Source organism: Rhinolophus sinicus, chromosome 17 (genome assembly GCF_057876585.1).
Source record: "Rhinolophus sinicus isolate RSI-liver-muscle chromosome 17, RSI-T2T, whole genome shotgun sequence".
Taxonomy (NCBI): domain Eukaryota; kingdom Metazoa; phylum Chordata; class Mammalia; order Chiroptera; family Rhinolophidae; genus Rhinolophus; species Rhinolophus sinicus.
Window position 1 is genome coordinate 166,120,684 of NC_142517.1, and position 22,299 is coordinate 166,142,982.

General features: G+C 38.9%; 1 protein-coding gene across 1 annotated transcript in view; it reads right to left on the reverse strand.

The window, feature by feature from the left end:
• TTN (titin) overlaps positions 1–22,299 on the reverse strand; it is a 271,515-nt gene that overhangs the window by 51,562 nt on the left and 197,654 nt on the right. The window contains exons 236-272 of the mRNA XM_088794519.1: positions 22,169–22,298; positions 21,781–22,080; positions 21,368–21,685; positions 20,094–20,390; positions 19,683–19,982; positions 19,284–19,598; positions 19,048–19,196; positions 18,458–18,608; positions 18,089–18,370; positions 16,503–16,805; positions 15,659–15,961; positions 15,276–15,557; positions 14,879–15,178; positions 14,486–14,788; positions 14,082–14,390; positions 13,685–13,966; positions 13,270–13,569; positions 12,890–13,183; positions 9,833–12,799; positions 9,201–9,521; positions 8,816–9,100; positions 8,419–8,718; positions 7,812–8,114; positions 7,094–7,369; positions 6,690–6,989; positions 6,293–6,595; positions 5,813–6,112; positions 5,054–5,341; positions 4,389–4,685; positions 3,998–4,300; positions 3,592–3,897; positions 2,415–2,702; positions 2,034–2,324; positions 1,655–1,942; positions 904–1,491; positions 708–812; positions 50–247 (exon numbers count right to left, since the gene is read on the reverse strand). Coding sequence (XP_088650645.1) covers positions 50–247; positions 708–812; positions 904–1,491; positions 1,655–1,942; positions 2,034–2,324; positions 2,415–2,702; positions 3,592–3,897; positions 3,998–4,300; positions 4,389–4,685; positions 5,054–5,341; positions 5,813–6,112; positions 6,293–6,595; positions 6,690–6,989; positions 7,094–7,369; positions 7,812–8,114; positions 8,419–8,718; positions 8,816–9,100; positions 9,201–9,521; positions 9,833–12,799; positions 12,890–13,183; positions 13,270–13,569; positions 13,685–13,966; positions 14,082–14,390; positions 14,486–14,788; positions 14,879–15,178; positions 15,276–15,557; positions 15,659–15,961; positions 16,503–16,805; positions 18,089–18,370; positions 18,458–18,608; positions 19,048–19,196; positions 19,284–19,598; positions 19,683–19,982; positions 20,094–20,390; positions 21,368–21,685; positions 21,781–22,080; positions 22,169–22,298 — 13,225 coding nt within the window. The remainder of the gene's footprint in view (positions 1–49; positions 248–707; positions 813–903; positions 1,492–1,654; positions 1,943–2,033; positions 2,325–2,414; positions 2,703–3,591; positions 3,898–3,997; positions 4,301–4,388; positions 4,686–5,053; positions 5,342–5,812; positions 6,113–6,292; positions 6,596–6,689; positions 6,990–7,093; positions 7,370–7,811; positions 8,115–8,418; positions 8,719–8,815; positions 9,101–9,200; positions 9,522–9,832; positions 12,800–12,889; positions 13,184–13,269; positions 13,570–13,684; positions 13,967–14,081; positions 14,391–14,485; positions 14,789–14,878; positions 15,179–15,275; positions 15,558–15,658; positions 15,962–16,502; positions 16,806–18,088; positions 18,371–18,457; positions 18,609–19,047; positions 19,197–19,283; positions 19,599–19,682; positions 19,983–20,093; positions 20,391–21,367; positions 21,686–21,780; positions 22,081–22,168; position 22,299) is intronic.

Sequence of the window (22,299 nt, forward strand, 5' to 3'; positions counted from 1 at the left end):
TTTTTTCATGCACAAAATATACTTTTTTTTTTTTTTTTTAATGACTTACCAATTGGATCAAGTGCCACAACTGGCTCCGATGGCAGGCTTGGCTTGCCTACTCCTGCTAAATTGATTGCCATAACTCGGAATTCATATTCAAGACCTTCAGTTAACCCTGTCACTTTGAAGTCTTTCATCCTAATAGGAGTCTTGTTAGCTCTCTTCCATAGAAGACTGTTTCTTTCCTTGAACTCGATATGATACCCTACAAGAGACCCAATGATGTGTCAATTCAGACAGAAAGTACAAATGTAGCCTGACTTTTACATATATATGTTTTTGTCCAAAAAATTTATATATGGATATATGGAACACAATCATTCTTTCTAGTAGCTACACTTACAGTAACCTAAGCGTAATCTTATTTTCTTTTCTCTTGAAATATGCATATTTATTGTACCTCTTGTTGAAAATTTTTAATTTACAAAAGTAGATATTATCACTAAGAAAGTCTGTTTTTATTAACTATTACATTAGGAGGTTTTCAATGCAATTAAGCTTTAGCTTATTTAATTAGCTTAATACTAATGCATTGAAAGGAAAATGCATTATTGGATGTGCAGATAGTGCTGTAAATAAGGAGCACACATTCAACGTTTTCTCAGGGGGGAAGATTTGAAAGAAGCATTAATATAAAAGCTGTAGGATAAGAGCAAAATATATACCTGTAATTGGAGAGCCACCAGTTTTCCTGGGGTCAGTCCAAGTTAGAGATACCAAATCGTGTCTGACATCAACAATAGTGGGAGGTGGGGGAGCATCGGGCACATCTACAAAAATATGTGATAATGCAAGATTTATAATAGGGAACTTACTCAAAACCATGTTTTGTTTTATATTTTCTGACTTTGAAACACTTACCAAATGGATGTTTAGCAACAATTGGCTCCGACTTCAGGCCCTCTCCTACACCATATTTATTTTCGGCACTGACCCTGAAGGTGTACTCCATACCCTCATGAAGTCTGGTTACTCTAAAGGTGGTTTTCTGAACAGCTGAGGCACATGTTATCCACTTGTTGTTTACAGAATCTCTCTTCTCTAGGATATAATTGGTGATTTCAGAACCTCCATCATCCTTTGGAGGACCCCACTTTAAGGTTATGGCTTCCGCTGTGACTTCATCGAATTTGATTGGTCCAGTGGGGATGCCAGGCTTGCCAACAACTTTTATAGAGAGAGTTCCTTCCTTAGTGCCAGCGACATTCTTCAGTGTGATTGTATATTTTCCAGCATCGGACTTTTGACAATCATGTACTACAAGAGTTGTGTTAACTGCAGATGACTCAATACCGACTCTTGTGCCAGTTACGAGAGGATCTTCCCCTTTCTTCCAGGATACTGATGGAGCTGGCTTGCCTTTTATGGGGATCTTAAGACGGAAGTTGCTGTTTTCTTTAGCCAAGTAGCACAAATCAGGTAGATCCTTTAAGTCAAGATCAGGAGCCACTGTAAAACAGCAGAGATACATTATTCCTTTTAAGACCAAGTAATTAACTTTTTCATATTGTTACAGCTTTTAAAGGATTTATATATAAACCAGTGAGTAGGGCTCAAGAGTGTACTTTGATGACAATAAAGGGAAAATGAAGATGCATGGCTAAAGTCTTACCAACATCATCCTTTGCCACAACAGTAATTTCGCTTGGGGTTCCTTCTCCATTTTCATTCTCAGCACTCACTCTGAAGGTATATTCCTTTCCTTCACTCAAATCTTTTGTGGAGTACTGTAAGTTGAATGATTTCATAACTCGTTGCCACTTGTTTTCTTCAGTTAGGAAATCAACTACATATCCTATAATACGACTTCCACCATCACTGCGAGGCTTTTTCCAGCCGATGTTACAAGATGACTTATTTACAGACAACACTTTCAGGTCCACAACTGGTCCAGGGGTTTCTAAAGCAAAGGAAAAAAGGGTGAGTCTAAGCCCCATTTAACCAAGGTAAGATGTCACTCAAAATGATGGGGTGGTAGCTTGTTTGCTCACCAGAAGCTTTGACGGCATCACGTGTTTCACCAGGATCACCAATGCCGTACTCGTTTTCAGCAAACACCCTGAAGAAGTAGGATTTTCCCTCCTCCAAGTTAGATATTCTGAAGCTTGTTTTTGAGCACTCAGTTGACACTGTAGACCAGGACTTCCTCTCTGCGTCACGTTTTTCTACCACATAGTTTATGATGGGACTTCCACCATCAATAATGGGAGGATCCCAAGTAATATAAGCAGAATCTTTGGATATTTCCTTAACAGTTACATTGACAGGTGGCCCAGGAGTGTCTGGATAAATGGTAAATAAGAAATGAATATGTAATAAATACACAGAACTACATTTTTAACATATGTAATTTTTTTTCCAAACATACTTACCCAGCACTTTCACTACAATGGTATATTCCTTTTTACCACAACTGTTCTCCAGAGTCAAGATATATTTTCCTGCATCATATTTGTTCACATTCTCACAGCGCAAGAAAGTGTCAAAGTCAGTTGACTTTATGTCCAGTCCAACTCTTTCTCTTAGATTGACATTTGGTTTGGACCAAGTTATCTTTGGAGGTGGACGTCCTTTTACTGGTACATACAGTCTCATCGTAACTCCAGCACGTAATATGAGTGTTTTCCTCAAATCAGCATCAAGGTCTCCCTCAGGTGGAACTGTTTAATTTTGGAGTGAAGAAAGTTAAAGCATTAATTTAATGGTCAAATGTATTTCCAAGGACTGGGCTTATCACTCCTAAAATATGTTTCTTTCCCGTAACTGATTTCTTATTCTTTAAAAAATCCTTAACAAATCCTCAAAACATTTGTCAACTATTTTGATACTCTGCAGCAATTGTTGATTTTCCTATTTTCTGATATCTTATAGGCTAACCCAAGTTTTCCCTGGAGGATCTGTGCATTCTCTTCTCATGAATGTTACATATTTTCAAACTCTCTGTATATTAAAAAATAGATTATTGGTTCTTGGCTCTATTTCATTGTTGTTTCTCTTTTCTATATTCAGTGAAGGCACTCTGCTATATTCTTTGACTCTCTTTCTTTATTTCATTATAGGAAGAAAAGTACATAGGCGATGAGGTATAAATACCACATAATTCAAAACAAAGGGAGAAATGGTTATGGAGAATAAGTGAATAGAAGAATTGGGGAGAAGGGAAACTAAGATGGAGAGCCTATCAATATACTTATGGAGAGAGGTGGATTAGAAAAGAAAATAAAAAACCATAAGAATGATAAATAGCTCACTACTTAGTTAAAAAAAATTGTCTATTCTCAGATTAAAATTTCTAAATTCCATATTCTTTTGAAGACATGGAATCGTCATGTAAGTGTAAAAAGCTTTTCAAAACCACCAATCACCTTGCATTCCACTGGGCCTGTTATAGAATACCAAAAAGTACCAACCCAGCTCTCCAAAACTATACTCCTAGAGTTAGCAACTGGAAAGCTTGTAAGTAAATAAATCTATGTAAGGGAGTTCTACATTCCTCTTACATGATGACTGAAGAGAAAAGCTCTATGTATTTCTCTTGGTAATACTTACTTAAGAGGTCCTTGGGACAGTGGTTGTCTGGCACATCACTGGGGTCACTGAATCCAATCTTATTAACAGCATACACGCGGAACTGATACTCTGTGTTTTCCATCAGGCTGGTAACTTCAAAGCGTGTTTTCTGGAGTTTCTCTGGTAAATTACACCTCACCCAGTTTACAGAGTCAGCCCGTTTTACTTCAACAAGGTACCCAATGATAGGGCTACCACCATCATAGGCTGGCTTGCCCCAAGAGAGACTCACGGAGCTACGGGTTGTATCATATACTTTAGGAAAAGCTGGTGGACCAGGAGGATCTGAGGATAAACAATAAAATAAAATTTTCATTAAAATCCAGCTCTAGTTGTTCAATGCTAATTATAACACAGGCTATGGAACTCTTTCATGAAAACTTACACTGAGGGTCCCGCGCATAAGCAGCTTTGGATGCATCGCTGGGTTTGCCTGGTCCAGCCTTATTTATAGCTGTAACTCGAAACTCATATTCAGTGCCCTCTTGGAGACCAGTGGCTTTTATAGTTCTTTCTATAACAGGTTTTCTGTTGACCTTAGTCCAGTTAACTGCCTGGGTCTCCCGCTTTTCAACCAAATAACCAGTGATGGATGAGCCGCCATCATCTGCTGGTGGTTTCCAGCTTACTGTCATATGATCTCTGGTTATGTTGCTAATAATAGGAGGATCACAGCGTCCAGGTGGGTCTGTGGAGATTGATTGAAAAGTTAATATCCCAGTCTAAAAAGCCATATTTAAAAAGTAAAATGAAAAACCACAAGACAGTGTTCCTACCATATGGGTTTTTAGCAATTGCTGGTTCAGTTAAGATTGGATCACCCACTCCGTATTTATTTTCAGCACAAATTCGGAACTGATACTCATGGCCCTCTATAAGTTTCTCCACGCTGCAGCTGGTGATGGGCACAGTAGCAGAGACTTGTGCCCAGTTGGGTCTGCTCGTTTCACGTTTGTCAACAATATAGTTGGTGATTTCTGAGCCTCCATCTTCAAGAGGAGGTTCCCAAGAAAGCATTGCACGATCTGGATACATTTTGTTGATTTTAACAGATGCTGGAGGACCTGGTTTATCTGTAAGAACAAGAAAAAAAAGTGAAGTCACTCACTAACACATGTGAATTAGGGAATGAGTAGAGTGGAGGCCTGGAAACCTGGGCTGCAGTCTTTGTATTGTCATTAACTTCCTGTATGACTTTGGAAGTCACTTATTTTTTCTGTCTTAATTTCCTCATATGTAAAATTATGTAACTGGAATATGTATTTTATATGTATTCTGTAATGCTCTTTTCAGTCTAAAAAGCTATTTTTGTGATGAGAATAATTCCTTGATTACAAAATATAGATTAGGATATATCTCTTTTCTCACATTATTTTGTAAATTCTATTACATCACATTAATCAAAATAAAATATAAGATTCTAAGTAAGTACTTTAGTTACCTAACACTTTAAGTTTAATGGTGGCTGATTTGGAACCACTCGGATTTTCGGCAGTAATGGTATAGTCTCCGGAGTCCTTTCGGTTCACACTGAACAGCTCCAGGGTACACAGGTTCCGCTTCATGGCCATCTTGACTCCTTCTGCTGGTTTGAGCAGTGTGCCCTCCTTCTTCCAAGAGACTGTTGGTGTTGGTTTTCCAAAAACAGTAGCATCCAGGCAAACATTAGTTCCAGCTTTCACAGTAAGCAAAGATTTCATAGCCAAACTCAGGTCTATCCTGGGAGGAACTGGAAAGAAATAATAGGACTTAATATATGAAAGCTACATTATATAATTCTTATTAATAAAAGTGGGAAATTCATATGCTCTGTCTCTTTCAAGATGGGATTTTTAAAAGTATCATATTCATTATAAAAGAAACACAGATTTAATGTAGAAATTTGATAATGCTGAAAGTATAAAGGAAAAAAAGATCACCCATAATTCCAATGCCCTTTAATTTTCACTATTATCATTTTGGTGCATTTCTTTGTCATCCTTCTCTGTTGCATGGCTGAAATGATATGGTCCTCACAGTTTTATATCCTGCTTTTCAGTTTAACATGTTATTAAGATTCTCCATAATCATAATTTTTAGTGTCTGTGTACAAAGTACCTATCACTTTACTTGTCCTTTTCTCCATAGATATCGATTTACTTTTTCAATAGGAGAAATACACAATATACACCTTTGCCTAGAATACTCAACAGAATCTTACCATTTTCTGCGAGGATGGTCACTGGATCAGAAGGTTCAGAAGGCTGGCTAATGTTTATTGCTGTCTTGGCAATTGCTCTAAATTGATATTGAGCATTCTCTTCTAAACCAGTAGCTGTGTACTCTTCCTGGGGAATCTGGTGAGGTGTAGTATTGCACCGTACCCACTTATCACCAGGAAGTTTGCAAGCTTCTACGAAATAGCCGATAATTTTACTGCCTCCATCATGCTTTGGACGAGCCCAGATGAGGGATACAGTACTCTTGGAAACATCAATAACTTCAGGCTTTCCAGGAGGATCTAAAACCAAAAGAGGTATTCTCAGCACTTATCTTAATAGCAGAATTTTTAAACTTCCATATTTCACATTATCACCCAGAACATATTCCTAAATGGCAGTAGTAGTAATCTTCAGGGACTCCAAGACTTAAATATGTCCCCCAATACAAACAACAACAACAAAAAACAACAAAAACTCACCAACTGGCATTCTTGCAGTTACATATTCTGTTGGTTTGCTGGGTGGGCTGGATCCAGCTTTGTTTAGGGCATAGATTCTGAATGAATACTCAAGACCTTCTATAAGGCCAGCACAAGGATATTCAGTTGACCGGACAGAAGTATCATTAGCTTTAACCCAGAGCAAACTGTTTCTTTCTTTGCGTTCAATCAGGTAACCGGTAATGGGGCTCCCTCCATCACTGTCTGGTCTGTCCCATGCCACAAACATGCAGTCTTTGTTGACTTTAGTGACTCGAGCATTCTTCGGTTCACTAGGAACATCTGGAGATAAAGACAAGGCAAATGTCAGTTTCGACCCTAAGTAACAGGCTAGAAAGAAAACATAATTTCTTTTTTCTTCCTGAAAGAAACATACCAAATGGGAACTTAGCCAGCATCTTTGGAGATGTGAGAGGTTCTGAAATGCCAAATCGGTTTTCAGCACGGACCCGGAAGATGTACTCCTGGCCTGGGATCAGTTTTCCAATTCTGCAGGAAGTTTTTGTCACTGAGGCTAGAGCTGTCACCCAGTCACCTCGGCTTACATCACACTTCTCCACTATGTAATTGGTGATGTTACTGCCTCCATCCTCCAGAGGGATGTGCCATGACAGAGAGCAAGCATCGGCGTCTATGTCTGAAATGTCAAATGGAGGCTGAGGGGGCCCAGGAGCATCTGCATGAACCAAGAGGAAAGAAATGTAAGAACAGGGATTTGACAGGAAAAGAATGTTGCTGATCTTCATAGTTAGATGAGCATTTGTCCAACGTGTAACCTACCCATGACGATAACTTTGATTTTCTGAGTGTCTATCCCAGAACTGTTTTCTGCAGTGAGGCTATAGTAACCACTGTCTTTCCTAGTAACATCTTTTATGATCAAAATTGAAGAAGTGTCTGTTTTGTGTACTGCCAGATGGCTGGAGGTGACAACATCATCTTCTCCTTTTTTCCATTTACAGGTCGGGTGAGGCTTTCCATACACGTGGGCTTCAATTCGGATTTTCTTCCCAGCTTTAATAGTAATTTGCTCTGGCATAAGAATCTTTGGTGGCACTAAAAGGAAAATGAAAATATGTTAATTTTGTGGGGAGGTTCAATTTCCTCTGGTGGGGAACTATACTAGTGTTTTTCAAATTGTGGGTTGCAACCCATCAGTGGGTTCAAATTAATGTTTGCATTACAGCTAATATACTTTTTTAAAAATGAGATTGAATTGAATAGAAAACATGAGTCTGGCATCCAGAAGAAATGTAGGTGTTATTTCAGGAAACTTTTTAAAGTTATATATATACATATGTATGGGTATTGTGTTATATATATGTGTACTGTGTCATGAAGTAAAGTTTAGTTACTATGTGTTGTGGGCCCAAAAGTTTCAAAACTACTGTTCTCTGCTATTTTTCAAGTATTTCTGGAACTAGATTCATCAGGGAGAAATGACTACATGTCAAGAGGAAATTCTAATAAACTTTATCACACGATAAAAACAACTTACACAGCTGTTCTTTGGCTTCATACACTCCTTCTGCTTCTCTTGGCAAACTGACGCCCACAGCATTTCTGGCCACGACTCTAAATTTGTATTTCTTTCCTTCCTTTAGGCCAGTGACAACAAGGCTGAGATCTTTTACCACTGAGTACTCTGTCCAGCAATCTGCAGGCTGCTCTTCCTCTCGGTAACTAATGATGTAGCCGTCGATTTTAGTGCCTCCATCGCGCAGGGGAGGTAACCAGGCTAATGCAGCACTGTTCTTTGTCATTTCAGTAACTTCTAGTTTCCTTGGGGGATCTGGCTCACCTAAAAGAAAAACATGATTTAGAGAACTGTCCAGGTAACCTAATCACATCCATTTGCTAATATACTTAAGTGTTATGCCTCTTGCTTCCAAGTATAGAAACTGTCATTCGGTATGTTGAAAGTAAGAAATTTAAGATGAGGCAGATCAAAAAGTCTTTAAGGAGTGAGTCAGATACTTATTTGTACTGTTTGGGTTTCTACAAATTAAAGTCCTTTCAGTAATGGATTAAAATGTTTTGGTACCTTGACCTTGCTAAAGTAGGGGATGAGATAAAAGGAGGAAGGAAGGAAGGATCTTACTTACTTAGAGGATCTGATGCAAGCACTGGTTTGGGGACATCTGCTGGGACACCACGGCCATACTCATTCACAGCAGTTACTCTGAAGTAATACTCATTCCCAGCGACAAGATTTGTGACTTGGAAGCTTGTTTTCTTAACTTCTGCGGCAACTGTTGACCACGTCTTCCTCTCTGCTTCCCGTTTCTCCACAATATAATGTGTCACTTGGCTCCCACCATCATTCTCAGGAGGGGCCCAGGAAATGTGGCATGATGTTTTCGTGACATCCGAAACTTTTAAATCAGACACAGGTCCAGGAGTATCTGTAAAGAACCACAAAATCAGATATACAGGTCTCCTCAGCTTCCTTATTAATGAATGCATTTTTGAAGGGGAAGAAGAAGCTTGTTAGCAACCCACCTAATACTCTGACATTCACAAACACAGCCTTTTCGCCAGCAGGGTTCACAAGCGTCAAGGAATATTTTCCTGAGTCATCACGAGTAGAATCAGGGATGACAAGGAAGGCCATAGTATCAAGGAGATCGACGTGTCCTTTTCTGACCACATTATCAATCCCTACTTTTCGCCAAGTGACTTTAGGGGCTGGCCGCCCTCTTATGATGGCAAATAGTCGAATAGGGCATCCTGCTCTCACTGTGACCAGTTTTCTCATGCTGGCATCCAAATCAATCTCCGGAGGTTCTACAAATGACATGAAAGCCATAAGCTGATTTTTCAGAATGTGGGGAAGTCATATAAGAAGTGAAGTATGAATAAATGAAGTGATAAACTAGGGCCTCACCTAGGATTTCTTTAGGTTTAATAGCATCCTTCAGTTCTGCAGGGCGCCCAATACCAACTTGGTTTTGGGCACACACCCTGAATTCATATTCCTGGTTTTCGTCCAAGCTGGTGACAGTGAATTCCATGCGAACAAGTTGTGCTGCAGCATTGCACCTTTTCCAGCCTTCATCGGGTGATGTATCTGGTTTTTTGGGTCTCATTTCCACAATATATCCAATTATTGGTGCACCACCATCATACACTGGTTTTCCCCACCCAAGGGTTATGGAATTTTTGGTTGTATCAACCACTTTGAGATTGGTTGGTGGACCAGGTGGTTCTGAAAATAAATTATGTAAGAATAAATTTATACATGGTTAACGACTACTAGTAATACTTTAATGTGTAATTTTATATAGTCCATTCTCAAAGATAGAGTGTTCAATTTCTCAATTACTGAGTCCTTATTTTCTTTCATAAAATTAGAATCTATCATTGTTTGTACATTTTAGGTGATTTAGTAAAAGATCTACTTGGAAAAGTACTGGGTAAAATAAAGTTTTGATGTTATGAATTTAATTTATTTGTCTAACAACTCTGTGCTTGAGATTAAGAGTTGCTGTAATATCAGAAAAAGCAAGAACATCATACCTATGGGATCTTTTGCCACCACTGGTCTTGATGGCAAAGATGGCTCGCCAATTCCAATTTCATTTTCTGCCTTGACACGGAACTGATATTCATGCCCTGGGAAGAGATTCTGTACTTTCAAACGTCTCTCAGGGATTGCACTCTTGTTAACAGGGACCCATCGTGTTGCGTGTTTTTCCTTTTTCTCCAAGAAGTATCCTGTGATGGACTTTCCACCATCATATTCAGGTGGAGTCCAAACTACAGTCATTTCTTCTTTGCTTACTTTAGTGATGTCTGGGGGGTCAGGGCGACCAGGTCTATCATATTTGGTTTTTGCAATGATTGGTTTACTTTCCATTGGAGGCCCTGTGCCTATTTTATTTTCTGCACGGACTCTGAAAATATATTCGTTTCCTTCTATGAGACGTGTTACTGTAGCACCGGGTGTTAAGACAGTAGACGAATAGGTAGACCAAACCATTCGCTTGCTCTCACATTTTTCTAGAATATAATTTTGGATTTCACAGCCGCCGTCATCCTCTGGTGGATCCCAACGAATAGTACACCTATCACTGGACACGTCAGAAATTTTAAGGTTTCTTACAGGACCAGGCTTATCTAGAACATTGACAGTGGCATAGGCCACAAAACTGCCAGCTGTGTTAGTTGCTGTAATTACATATTTTCCACCATCACTTCGCTTTGCTTTAGTAAGAATAAATTTAGACGAATCAGCACTGGTATCAATCTTGACCCTTGGTGATCTTGTTAGGTCTGTAGCATCTTTGTCCTTGGTCCATAAAACTTCTGGAAATGGTTTGCCTCTAACACCTGCTTCAAGTCTAATGGTCTCCCCTGCTTTGACAGTTAGCACACCACTTAATTTCAGATCAAGTACTGGTTTCTGTAAATCTTCCTTCACAACAACTTCCCCTGTCTTTACCCAGTCACTTTCCCCACCTTCATTCTTTGTTTGTACTCTGAACTCATAAATCTGGTTTTCAACACATTTGTCGACCATGTAGTGGGTTTCTTTAATGCTTCCTTTATGTACTCTTTCCCAGTCAGTAGAGCCCTTCAGCCTCCTCTCAACGTGATATGATAGATTTGGGCTGCCACCATCATAATCAGGCCGCCGCCACCTTAGGTAGACAAATGTCTTTCCTTTATCTGCAATATGAAGGTTTTCAGGCTCACCTGGTCTATCAATAGGGTTAATAGCCAGAATTGGAGTTTTTGTTTCAATGGTTGGCCCAACACCTACTTTATTCTCTGCACAAACTCGGAAATAGTATTCATCGTTGGCTAAAAGGTTGGCCTTAATTAACCGCCTAGTGACATCTGAAGCAACAATTGACCAGCCTTTCTGGTTTGGTTTGCGATATTCCACAATGAAATTTGTTATTTCTGAGCCACCATTATCTAGTGGGTTTTCCCAAGATATTGTACAGTTCTCTTTGTTTACATTGCTAACCTTTAAATTCTGGCAAGGCCCAGGCCTGTCAAGGACATTAACGATAGCGGAACCTTGTGCATGTCCACTGCTGTTTTTAGCTGAGATGATATACTTGCCATGATCAGCTCTAACAGCTTCTTTAATTTGTAACTCAACACGAGGCAGATCTTGAAGTAGGTCAACCCGTTTTTCTTGGACCAGTACTTTGCCTTCCTTGGACCAAGTTATGTCTGGTTCAGGTCTGCCTTTGACTCGAGCAAGAATGCGGATAGTTTGGCCCACTCTAACGGTAATAACATCACGACAAGTAACATCAAGTTCTACTTCTGGAGGATGAAGGATATCTTTTGCAACCACAGATTCTGCTAGTTCTCTTGGCTCTCCCTCTCCCACAATATTAGCTGCCTTTATACGGAACCTGTACTCAGTTCCTTCAATTAGTCCAGGTACCCTAAAGGCACATTGCCTAATGAGTTCATCTTTATTAATCCTGTTCCACTGGGCTGTACCAGCTTTCTGACATTCCACTACATAACCTAGAATGGGGCTACCGCCATCACTGAGAGGCTTTGTCCATACCAAGTCAGCTGTTTCTTTGCTCTTGTCTTTCAGTTTAGGATTAATAGGTGGTCCAGGTGGTTTGATGGGCCGGCAAGCTTTTATTGGGTCAGAACTTGGGGATGGATTGCTTAGTCCTGCAAGATTTTCAGCAAAAACTCTAAACTCATATGTATTTCCTTCATAGAGTCCAGTCACTCTAAATCTCAGGTCAGCTATAGGTGTTTTGTTGACCCTCACCCATTTGCCAGTGGCTTCTCGACGTTCCACATAGTAACCAGTTATTGGACTTCCACCATCAGATTTTGGCAGAGTCCAGGACACTGTTGCAGCATTTTCAGTAATGTCAGTTACCACTGGTTTACCAGGAGGAGATGGAGGATTAAATTTATGTTTAGCAACAGTAGGTATGGAGTCAAGGGGAGGACCAACACCCATCTTATTCTCTGCTCTAACTCGGAAAATATATTCGCAGCCCTTTTGCAGATGTGGGACTTTCAGCTTTGTCTTACTGCCTCCTGAAGAGACAACACCCCATGTATCTTTCCTTGTATCTTTTTTCTCAACAATATAATTTATCACGGGGCTTCCTCCATCATCCTTAGGTGGCTTCCATGAGATAGTCATATATTCAGGGGTAACATCCAGAATATCAATAGGACCTGTTGGTGGACCAGGAACATCAAGAACAGTAAGATGTACAGCTACTGTTTTGCTGCCAGCTGCGTTGGAAACTGTGATTTGATATTCCCCAGTGTCTTTCCTTAAGCAATTCTTAATAGTAAGTACTGATGAGAAGTTGTCAGTTTCAACTGTGTAGTGTTCATCTGTGTTAATCTCACTCCCATCGGTTGTCCACTTTGCAGTAGGAAAGGGTACACCTCTTATAATGGCAGGGAATCTGACTGTAGTTCCAGCTTTTACCACAAGGCCTTCAATTAATTTCACATCCAGCTCCACGGATGGAGGCACTAAAAGGTAAACACGAGGAAATTAGATTTTTTTTTATAATATGAATAATTTTAAAAAGAAACAAAAAATAATGCCAATTCAAAAATTACCTAGCTTTTCCTGACATTCTATCGGGATAGTTGTGTCAGGCAGACCAAGACCCACAATATTTTCAGCTTTTACACGGAATCTATAGGTCTTTCCTTGTTGTAGTCCAGTAACAACACACTCTAACTCTGTCACAGTCTTGAACTTAATCCAATCTTGGGTGCCTTCTTCTTGATATTCCACCAAATATCCAGTGATTGGAGAGCCACCATCACGATCGGGCTTATTCCAAACAAGGGAGACTTCAGTCTTGTCAACATCTACATGGTGTAGGTCCTTGGGTGGCCCTGGGGGATCTTTTCAAAAGAAGAAGTTATGATGAATAAATAATATTCCCAAACCCCATCAAACAATACTTTTGTATCCAGAGAAAGCAACTTACGTAGAGGATCCATAGCCTTGATGGGTTTAGGTGTTTCAACAAAAGGACCACGTCCATACTGGTTCTCAGCAGCTACTCGGAAGAGATACTGATTGCCTTCATTGAGATGTTTAGCCCAGTGACTCTTTTTCTTTGATGTAGTCGAAAGAGGTGACCACTGGGCACTGGCAACATCTCTCCTCTCAACCACATAATTTGTAACAACAGAACCACCATCATCCAGTGGTTCCTTCCAAGTAAGGTAACAAGAGTCTTTCCTAATTTCACTGACTTCCAGATCTCGAGGTGGCCCAGGCTTATCTGAAAAGTATTAAATAATGCAGTTATATAAGTGAGTAATGCATATAAGAGCTCAACATGTATCACAATTTACTTTTCATTTGTTATTACATTAAAAACATACTAAAATTCTTACCTAATACAAGTACTTTTACTGAGACAGTTTTTGAACCGGCTGGATTCTCCACTGTTAAGGAATAAATTCCACCATCTTCATGGGCAGCATTACGAATTTCAAGCTTGCTACCAACCGGAGTAACATCAATTCTTGCTTTAGTTGGAGCCTCTCTGTCTTCCTTTTTCCAAGTTACTTTTGGGAATGGCACTCCTTTGATGATGGCACTAAGTCTCAGAGTATCACCAACCTTTATGTGTTGTTCTCTTGCCATGTTGGCATCAAGAATCAGCTCAGGGGGTTCTAGAATAAAGAGAACAGTACTTTCAGATTTGATTTGCTAATGTATTTTACACAAAAGTATATACAGTGAGACACCTGTCTTCCTTGCAAATGCAGCTGAGAACATTTTACTCACCAAGTCTGTCTTTTACTAGCACTGGCTCAGGAACATGAGCTGGATTTGATTCACCAGCTTCATTGACTGCTATTACTCTAAACTTATAGCTTTGACCATCCCGAAGACCAGTAACTTTATATTTAGTTTCAGGACATGACTCGGGAGTATGATTGGCTCTTCTCCACTCTTCATCTCCAACTTTCTGGTACTCAACAATATACCCCAGAATCTTGCTCCCACCATCATGACGTGGTGGCTGCCAAGTTAGGTCAACTGAATTACACGTTGTATCTATTGCTTCAGGATTAACAGGTGGACTTGGTTTAGCTACATAATAAAAGGGAAAAAGAGAAAAGAGTTAAAATATTTTTGAAAACAAAGTTGGATAACATGAAAACAGAATGAATGCTTTAATACTATACCAATGGGATCTTTAGCAAAGACTGGTTTAGATGGTGGGCTTGGATCTCCAATACCAATTTCGTTTTCTGCAGAAACCCGGAATTCATATTGACACCCTTCTAGAAGATCAGGAACCCTAAATTTAGTATATGGATGGATAGGCTCTTTGGTAACTCTAATCCATCGTTTAGACATAGTTTCCCTCTTTTCCAGGATATAGTTTGTGATGGGCTTTCCTCCATCATTTGGCTTCTTCCAGGTTACTAATGCAGAGTCTTTGGTAACTTCTGTAACAATTGGCTGCTCAGGTGCATCAGGAACCTCTATAATAAACATTATCAAAATGTGTTAGAAATTTTTTTTCTGTTAACAACATCAAATAATGAATCACTGAAATGAAATGTAATGCATACTGAAACGATCTTTGGCTTTCATTGAATCAGACAACAGAGGATCACTTATTCCATATAGATTTTCAGCACGTATCCGGAAAATATAATCTTTTCCTTCAAGCAGTTTAGAAACTTTGCATGTTGTTTTAGCACTTGCAGATGTCACAGGCATCCAAATATCTTTGCCCACCTCATTCTTCTCAATAATATAATTGGTAATTTCACTGCCTCCATCATCTAAAGGTGGCTTCCAAGAGATAACCATGTGCTCTTTGGACACCTCGTCAAAACTAACTGGTCCCACTGGTGGTCCAGGACGGTCTGCAGGGAAACAAAAAAAAATCACAGCCAAAATATTATTTCCACCTCTACTTTGGAAAGAACAGGGCATCTATTCTTTTTGATAAATAATACTTACCAACAACATTAACTTGACAGACACCTTTCCTAGAGCCTGTGCTATTCTCCACAACCACACAGTATTTGCCAGAGTCTGAACGTTTGGCCTTGATCTTCTCTAGAGTCAGTGTTGTCGGAGTGGTCTTTATATGAGTGCGATCATCTTCTAGGACATCACCTTCATCTTTGAACCAAGTAACCTTAGGCTTTGGTTTGCCTGAGTAATGGCCAGTGAGGGCAAAAGCTTCACCAACTCGAATCGTGATCTTATCTCTGAAGTCGAGGTCTAGTGTTGGAGGAGCTGAAATTTACAATTGTAAAGGCAAGTCAGTTTTACTGAGGCTTTAGGATAAATCTATAAATGTACAAGTTTTCAAAGTATAACCTGCAGTAGACACATACCCAGCTCATCCTTGCAAGTGATTGGCTTGGTGCAAAATGATGGCTTGCCTTTTCCAACAATATTGACGGCACTGACACGGTACTCATAGGTATCACCTTCCTTTAAGCCTTTAACAGTGTATTTTCTGCTAAGCAAGTTGTCCTGTGTAACTTTGTGGAACTTCTCAGTTCCAATGAGACGACTTTCTAGGACATAGTTAATAATTTCTGATCCGCCATCATACTTTGGAGGATTCCAAGTCAAAGTAACAGAATCTTTAGTAACTTCTTTGACTTCTAGGTCTTCAGGACGCTCTGGTACAGCTGCAAGCATAAGTATGGAATGATCATGAAAAAAACTGTCATGTTAAAAATGAAGTAGACTGTAGTAAGAAATACTTTTTGAGGATTGCATTTAAACATTAAACTATGTGCTCTGAACAGTAACAAAATAGATCTCATCACAGAACTATTAGAACTAAAAAGGACTCAATAAAATCTAATTTTCTCTGATAGATCAGATGAGGAAATAGAGGTTCATTGAGGCCAAATGATTTAGGAAAGTTTTCCAGAGTTGGTATTTTTAGAATTAGAAAACATTTCATGTTTATATAATTAGGTGGGAAATTAAAAATAAAAATCAGTGTAGTATACATGGGAAGATTTGAAGAATCAGATATATTCCTATAATCTCTTTCACAACCACATTCAAATACTACCAACATCAGATAGTGAGTATTTGTCTAATGAATGCTTGTCAAATGAATGAAATGTTTGGCATTTATACACATATTTCATCACCATAGTGTTTTATTAATTGAGTGAAGAAGTGATAAAGGATAAAATTTCTTTAAATTGCACTTACTTATTGGATCTCTGATGACAAGTTCATTTGTTGTCTCAGTGAATGGGCCCATGCCAATACTATTTTCAGCTGCAATTCGGAAGAAATAGGCTTTTCCTTGAATGAGACCCTGGACGGTAGCGTTTTGTCGAGTAACTGTATATGTCACTGGGGTCCATGCTTTGCGATCAGCTTCCCGCTTTTGAATGACATAATTGGTGATTGGAGAGCCTCCATCATCTTCTGGAGAAAACCATGTCAGTTTGCAGGAGTCATTGGTTAGGTTGTCAGACAGGAATGGTGTTCCAACAGGACCTGGAACATCTGTAAATAAGAGGAAAAGATTTCTCGTTGTTTGTCTTCAACGAACTACAGGGCTCAATGTTTGTTACCCTCTGTCTTTAAAAAGGAAATAAAAATATCATTAGGAGAAAATAAGATTTTGGGTCTATTAATTGAGTTGTTTTTCCTCCCCTTGGTATCTATTTTCAATCATGTTTTTAAATGAAGTAGGTTTGCAACAGTTACTGGTTGTCTCTGTTTTAGTAGATGCTGAAGGAACAGTAATTTTATTTTTAATGATTTGTGAGTCAGATAGGAGGGAGCTTCTGGGAGGAGAACCCTCTGAGGGAAACAGGAGAGGGTGAGGAGTGGCATGGCTACTTTTGTGTCCAATTTACTCTACAGAGAGAAAAGAGAGAATGAGCTTTTTTCTGGGTGCCAGTGAATCAACGAGCAGCGCAAGAGGTCCCAAATCTCAGAATGACCTTTGAGAGAGTTGAAATTGAACCTGGAATTGTGTTAGTTGTCAAATTAAAATAATAGTCTTTGGGTAAAAGGGTGTTTAGGAGCTTGAAACTAACTTAAAATCGTGTAGAATTACTACTCAATGAGATATTAATATTTTTCTTTATGCCATTTTCATTAATGAAACCACAACATGTTTTTATAACATTAATAATGTTCAATAGAGAATTGGCACTTTTCACATAAAAACTGGCTGCTTGCAGTATGGTTGTCCCTAGAGATGTGCTAAGAGAGAGATATGAGTGGGAGGGCTTCACTCTCTGAGCAAATCACTGGAATAAAGCAGCCAGCGAGAGGCATGAAAAAGCTTTGTAAAGTTCAACTCTATATTCAGTGACTAGAAATGCAATGTTGATAACCAAATATGATTCTTCTCTTCCATTAGAATACTGAAACCCTTCAAAGGAATTTTTGCAGTATTACGATAACTAGCAAATAAAGATATAATCCCATGCTGTGAAAACGGTCAACCTTAGCAAATTGTAAAACCTTCTTGTACATTTGTAGGAATATTGCTTTTATGAAAACTGTAGAATAACATATTAAATGCTTATGGTGGCATGTTATATAAAAAGGCAACACACAAAATTTTATAGGAATACAGCCGTATAAAATCTGTGAAGATAAAGACGCAAGGAGGAAATCTTTAAAAAAAAAAGCTAATTGTAGTCAATGGGATTGTGGGTGATTTTTCTTATTTTCCAAATTATTCGTAACATAGTTTTATGATAACATAGCTTTGTTGTAGGTGAAATAAAAATGTTATTTTTAAGTTGCATGGACAAATTGAAAGGATTTACCTAATACATCAACGATAATTGTCTTCTTCCTTTCTCCCCCCTCATTTTTGGCCAGAAGAGAATAGATGCCTTGGTGGCTCCTCTGGCAATTCTTGATAACCATGGATGAGCTAATGGCTGTGGACTCGATGGTGGCTTCTTGAGGTAATGCTCTTTCATTCATACTCCAGGTGATGGTTGGAGGAGGCTTTCCAGAAACATAGGCGATGATCCGGATAACCCCTCCAGCGTGGACCACAATTCTGTCTCTGACGCTGGCATCCAGCTGAAGGTCAGGTGACACTGGAAAACAATTGAAAATTACAAATGTCATTTTCATTTCCAATCCAAAATGTAAATATACATAAAAATAATAGAAGTATTAATTACCAATTCTGTCCTTCATTTCAAGGGCATCTTGGACTTCTCCAGGTTCTCCAATGCCAGCAATATTGACTGCTCTAACTCTGAATCTGTAGAATGCTCCTTCTTTTAATCCTGTCACAACAAGTTTTGTTCCTCTCACTTCTTTATCTTTACCCTAGGGAAACAAATCACAAGAATTTTATATTAAAATAGTTCTTGTTGTTTTAATAGCTTTCTAAAGCATAACCAATGATATATTTAACTATTATTTTGGGGAAGATTGTTGCTAGTTTAGGTTTTAGGAATGAGGTATTACAGGTAAACACTGATGCAATATCTTGCCAGGAATTATGTTTTAAAATTACTGTGAAATGATTAAAGGACTGTACTGCTCAATTATTTTACCTTTTCAGGATATAGCCAAAAGATAAATTAATAGTAACATGACTTAACTTTTGATTAGATTTTTGACATAACAGATGTTTGGATTATCAGTTATAATTGTGTTATTGTTCTGATTTCTTAATACAAAATAGAAATTAATGTGATTGACCATAACCACTACATTTTCAGTTTATTCATAGTATATATCCATAATGCCAAGTGTTAGTTACCTTTTCCCATTCTTCTTTTCCTTCTTCTTTAAATTCAACGATGTATCCAGTTACTTTAGATCCACCATCTTTTAGTGGGGGAGACCACTCCAAATCTGCAGTTGATTTAGTCCAGTCTGTGACTTTGGGAAATGGAGGACCAGGAGGGGCTAGAAAGAACCAGAATACATTAGTATCCTTAACTTTTCCATGGTACTTTGGAAAGAAAAAAAAAAAGGAATGGTTTCGAGGCTTACCAACTGGATCTCTAGCAGTCACTGGATCTGATGGCACACTTGCTGGACCCACTCCAGCGGCGTTAATCGCGTATACTCGGAATTGATAATCAGAACCTTCAATAAGGCCAGTCACTTTATAGGAAACACCCAAAGTCATGGCTTTGATAGGATCTCGGTTAACTCTCTTCCATCTCTTTGAAGTGGTGTCTTTCATTTCTAGCCAGTATCCTGTCACAGGAGAGCCTCCATCATATTCCGGCTCTTCCCAGTTCACAGTCATGGAGTTACGAGTCACGCTGCTAACAGTTGGTTTATCTGGTGCTCCAGGGACAGCTGTGAAAAAAATCACATTGTTGATAAGTAATTATGAAAAACACAAATAAGAATGACTCTGTACACAAAACATGTCCTACTCACAGAAGAGGTTTCTTGCTGTTTCAGGTTCACTGTCAAGAGGCTCCCCAATGCCATATTTATTCTGGGCCATGATTCGGAATACATATTCATGGCCTTCTAGCAATTTGGGAATTGTGTATGTGCATTCTTTAGGTTCACTGGAGACACGCACCCATGTCTTCCTGTTAGCTTCTCTTTTCTCAATTACATAGTTTGTAATCTTAGACCCACCATCATCTTTAGGTGGAAGCCAAGATAATGTCATTTGGTCTGCTGAAATAGATTCAAACTTTATTGGTCCTATTGGAGGGCCAGGGCGACCTGAAATGGTTTAAAAAGGAGAAAACTTTATTAGTAGAAGGAATTTTAAAGCCAAATATTATATCCATGAACAGGAAAACATGTAGTTTTAATAAAGCATGCAGTCTTTACCAAGGACATTCAATCTCATCTCCTTTGATGCTGTTCCCAGATTATTCACAGCTGTGATGGTATATAAGGCAGTGTCACTCCTGCGAGACTGTGGAATAACTAAGGTGCAAGTATCATCCACCACCAGTTTGTTTACATGGGTGTCATAGAGAACTGGTTCTTTATTATCAGGCTTCTTTGGAGGAGCTTTAAACCAAGTTAGAGTTGGGAATGGCACACCTTTAATTTTGGCCACGATGTTAACATCAGTTCCTTCTTCAACCTCCATGAATTCTTTTAGATCAATTGATGGTGGGCCTAGATTATTAAAATAAGTTGTCATTAGGAACATAAAGCACTGAAGGCTAGAAAGTAGAATTCACAGTGACTATAAAGCTATTTGGATCTACTATAGGCAGGTTTAGTAGCCTGGGCCAACATAAACAACAGATCTATCTTCAACTAAAATATATCCATTTGGAGAACAGGTACATGTGGTCATCATCCTTTATCTACATGTGGCTATGTATCAGCTATTGCCTCTCTTTTACCTGGCATCATTATGCATGTAGATACTGAAAAAGGACAGAGAGAAGTGAAAATTATAGTAGCTTAGGCTTGGGAGGTCTTCTAAGATATTCCCTTTAGTATTTATGTTGAATTCTGAGGGGACCTACTATGTTCATTCTGAGATGAATTCCCATTTGGAGAAATATAACTGCTAGTAGAGGCAAAACAAATTTTCATTTCCCCTGAATTTAGTATAAGAATGTGCAAAAAGAGTTGTAACTATAGCCCTCTTAAATTTAGAAAAGGGAATTGTAGACATACACAACAGTAGGGATGGTGACAATAATTAGATAAAGAATTACCATACTTGTGTGTATATTTTATCCATTAAAATGGATAGAGAATACAGGAAAAGAAACTTGATTGTGAAGATAAGTGGGTCTGGCAGTTGCTGAGCAAATAACTGGTTACTTGGTGCTCCTTTTGAGGAGCATGCAGAGGAAGTGTCCTGATTTCTGATAAGTAAAACAGCCTGCCGTGGAGAAAACTTATAGTAAGGAAATTCCAAACATCATCTCCTTTAATTCAAGGGAAGGTAATATGGAAGGAAATATGATAATTCTATGGAACTTGAGGGAATGAGTGATTGAATAATGTGCCTGTCTCCACACTCAACCCATGGTGCTTCCCGATGTATGGAGAGACCTCTTTTTATTTTGGGTTATTATTAAATATACAGAAAGGTATTCACAAAGAGGCAATATTGTTAATATGCTGGTACTTACAGGTCTGATCTTTGACAATCACAGGACCTACAGTGGCCGAAGGTTTGCTGACTCCTGCAGCATTGACAGCTTTGACTCTGAATTCATATTCCCCACCCTCTGTGAGGTCCTCAACAGTAAATTGCAGTTCTTCCACATCACGCCTATTGCACTGTTTCCAGGCTTCTTTCTTTGTCCCCGTAGGGTCCCATGCAAGGCACTCAACAATATAGTGGGTGACAGGGGAGCCCCCATCATTCCTTGGGGGTTTCCATGACAGGTGTACTGTGTTCTTTGTTATGAGGCCAATCTTGAGTTTAATAGGGGGATCAGGTGGATCTTTAAAAGTAGTGAAAGGAAGTATTAAGCATTATTCATAACAACATATTTTTCATGTTTGAGATGTCATTTTAATCATAGATTTAAAAACTTACATATTGGATCTCTGGCAGTGGTCCTCTGAATGGTTTCCACAGGTGCGCCAATGCCAAAACGGTTTTCTGCCCGCACGCGGAAGAAATATTGCTGTTCAGAGATGAGATCCGGAACTACAAAGGAGGTGCTTCCACAGTTTGGATTGACTTTAGTCCAGGCTTTTCCATCAATAGTCTTCTTCTCGATAACATAGCCTTTGATCCTGTCTCCTCCATCATCATCTGGCATCTTCCATGTAAGTCTGCAACTGCCCCTTGTGATGTCACTGACTTTCAGGTCTTTGGGTGGCCCTGGTACATCTGTTGGATGCACATCACAGTATAAACAATGCTGCTTTTTACAAATAATTTGTTCTTACTTCATAGTAACTTTTAACATCCTTCTTACCCATGACTTTAACTCTGCAATTTGCCGTTTTTTGTCCTGCTTTATTCTTGGCTGTGATGCTGTATTTGCCTGAATGAGATCGTTTACACTCCGGAATGACAATCACTGATGAGTTTTCAGCAGTCTCCAGC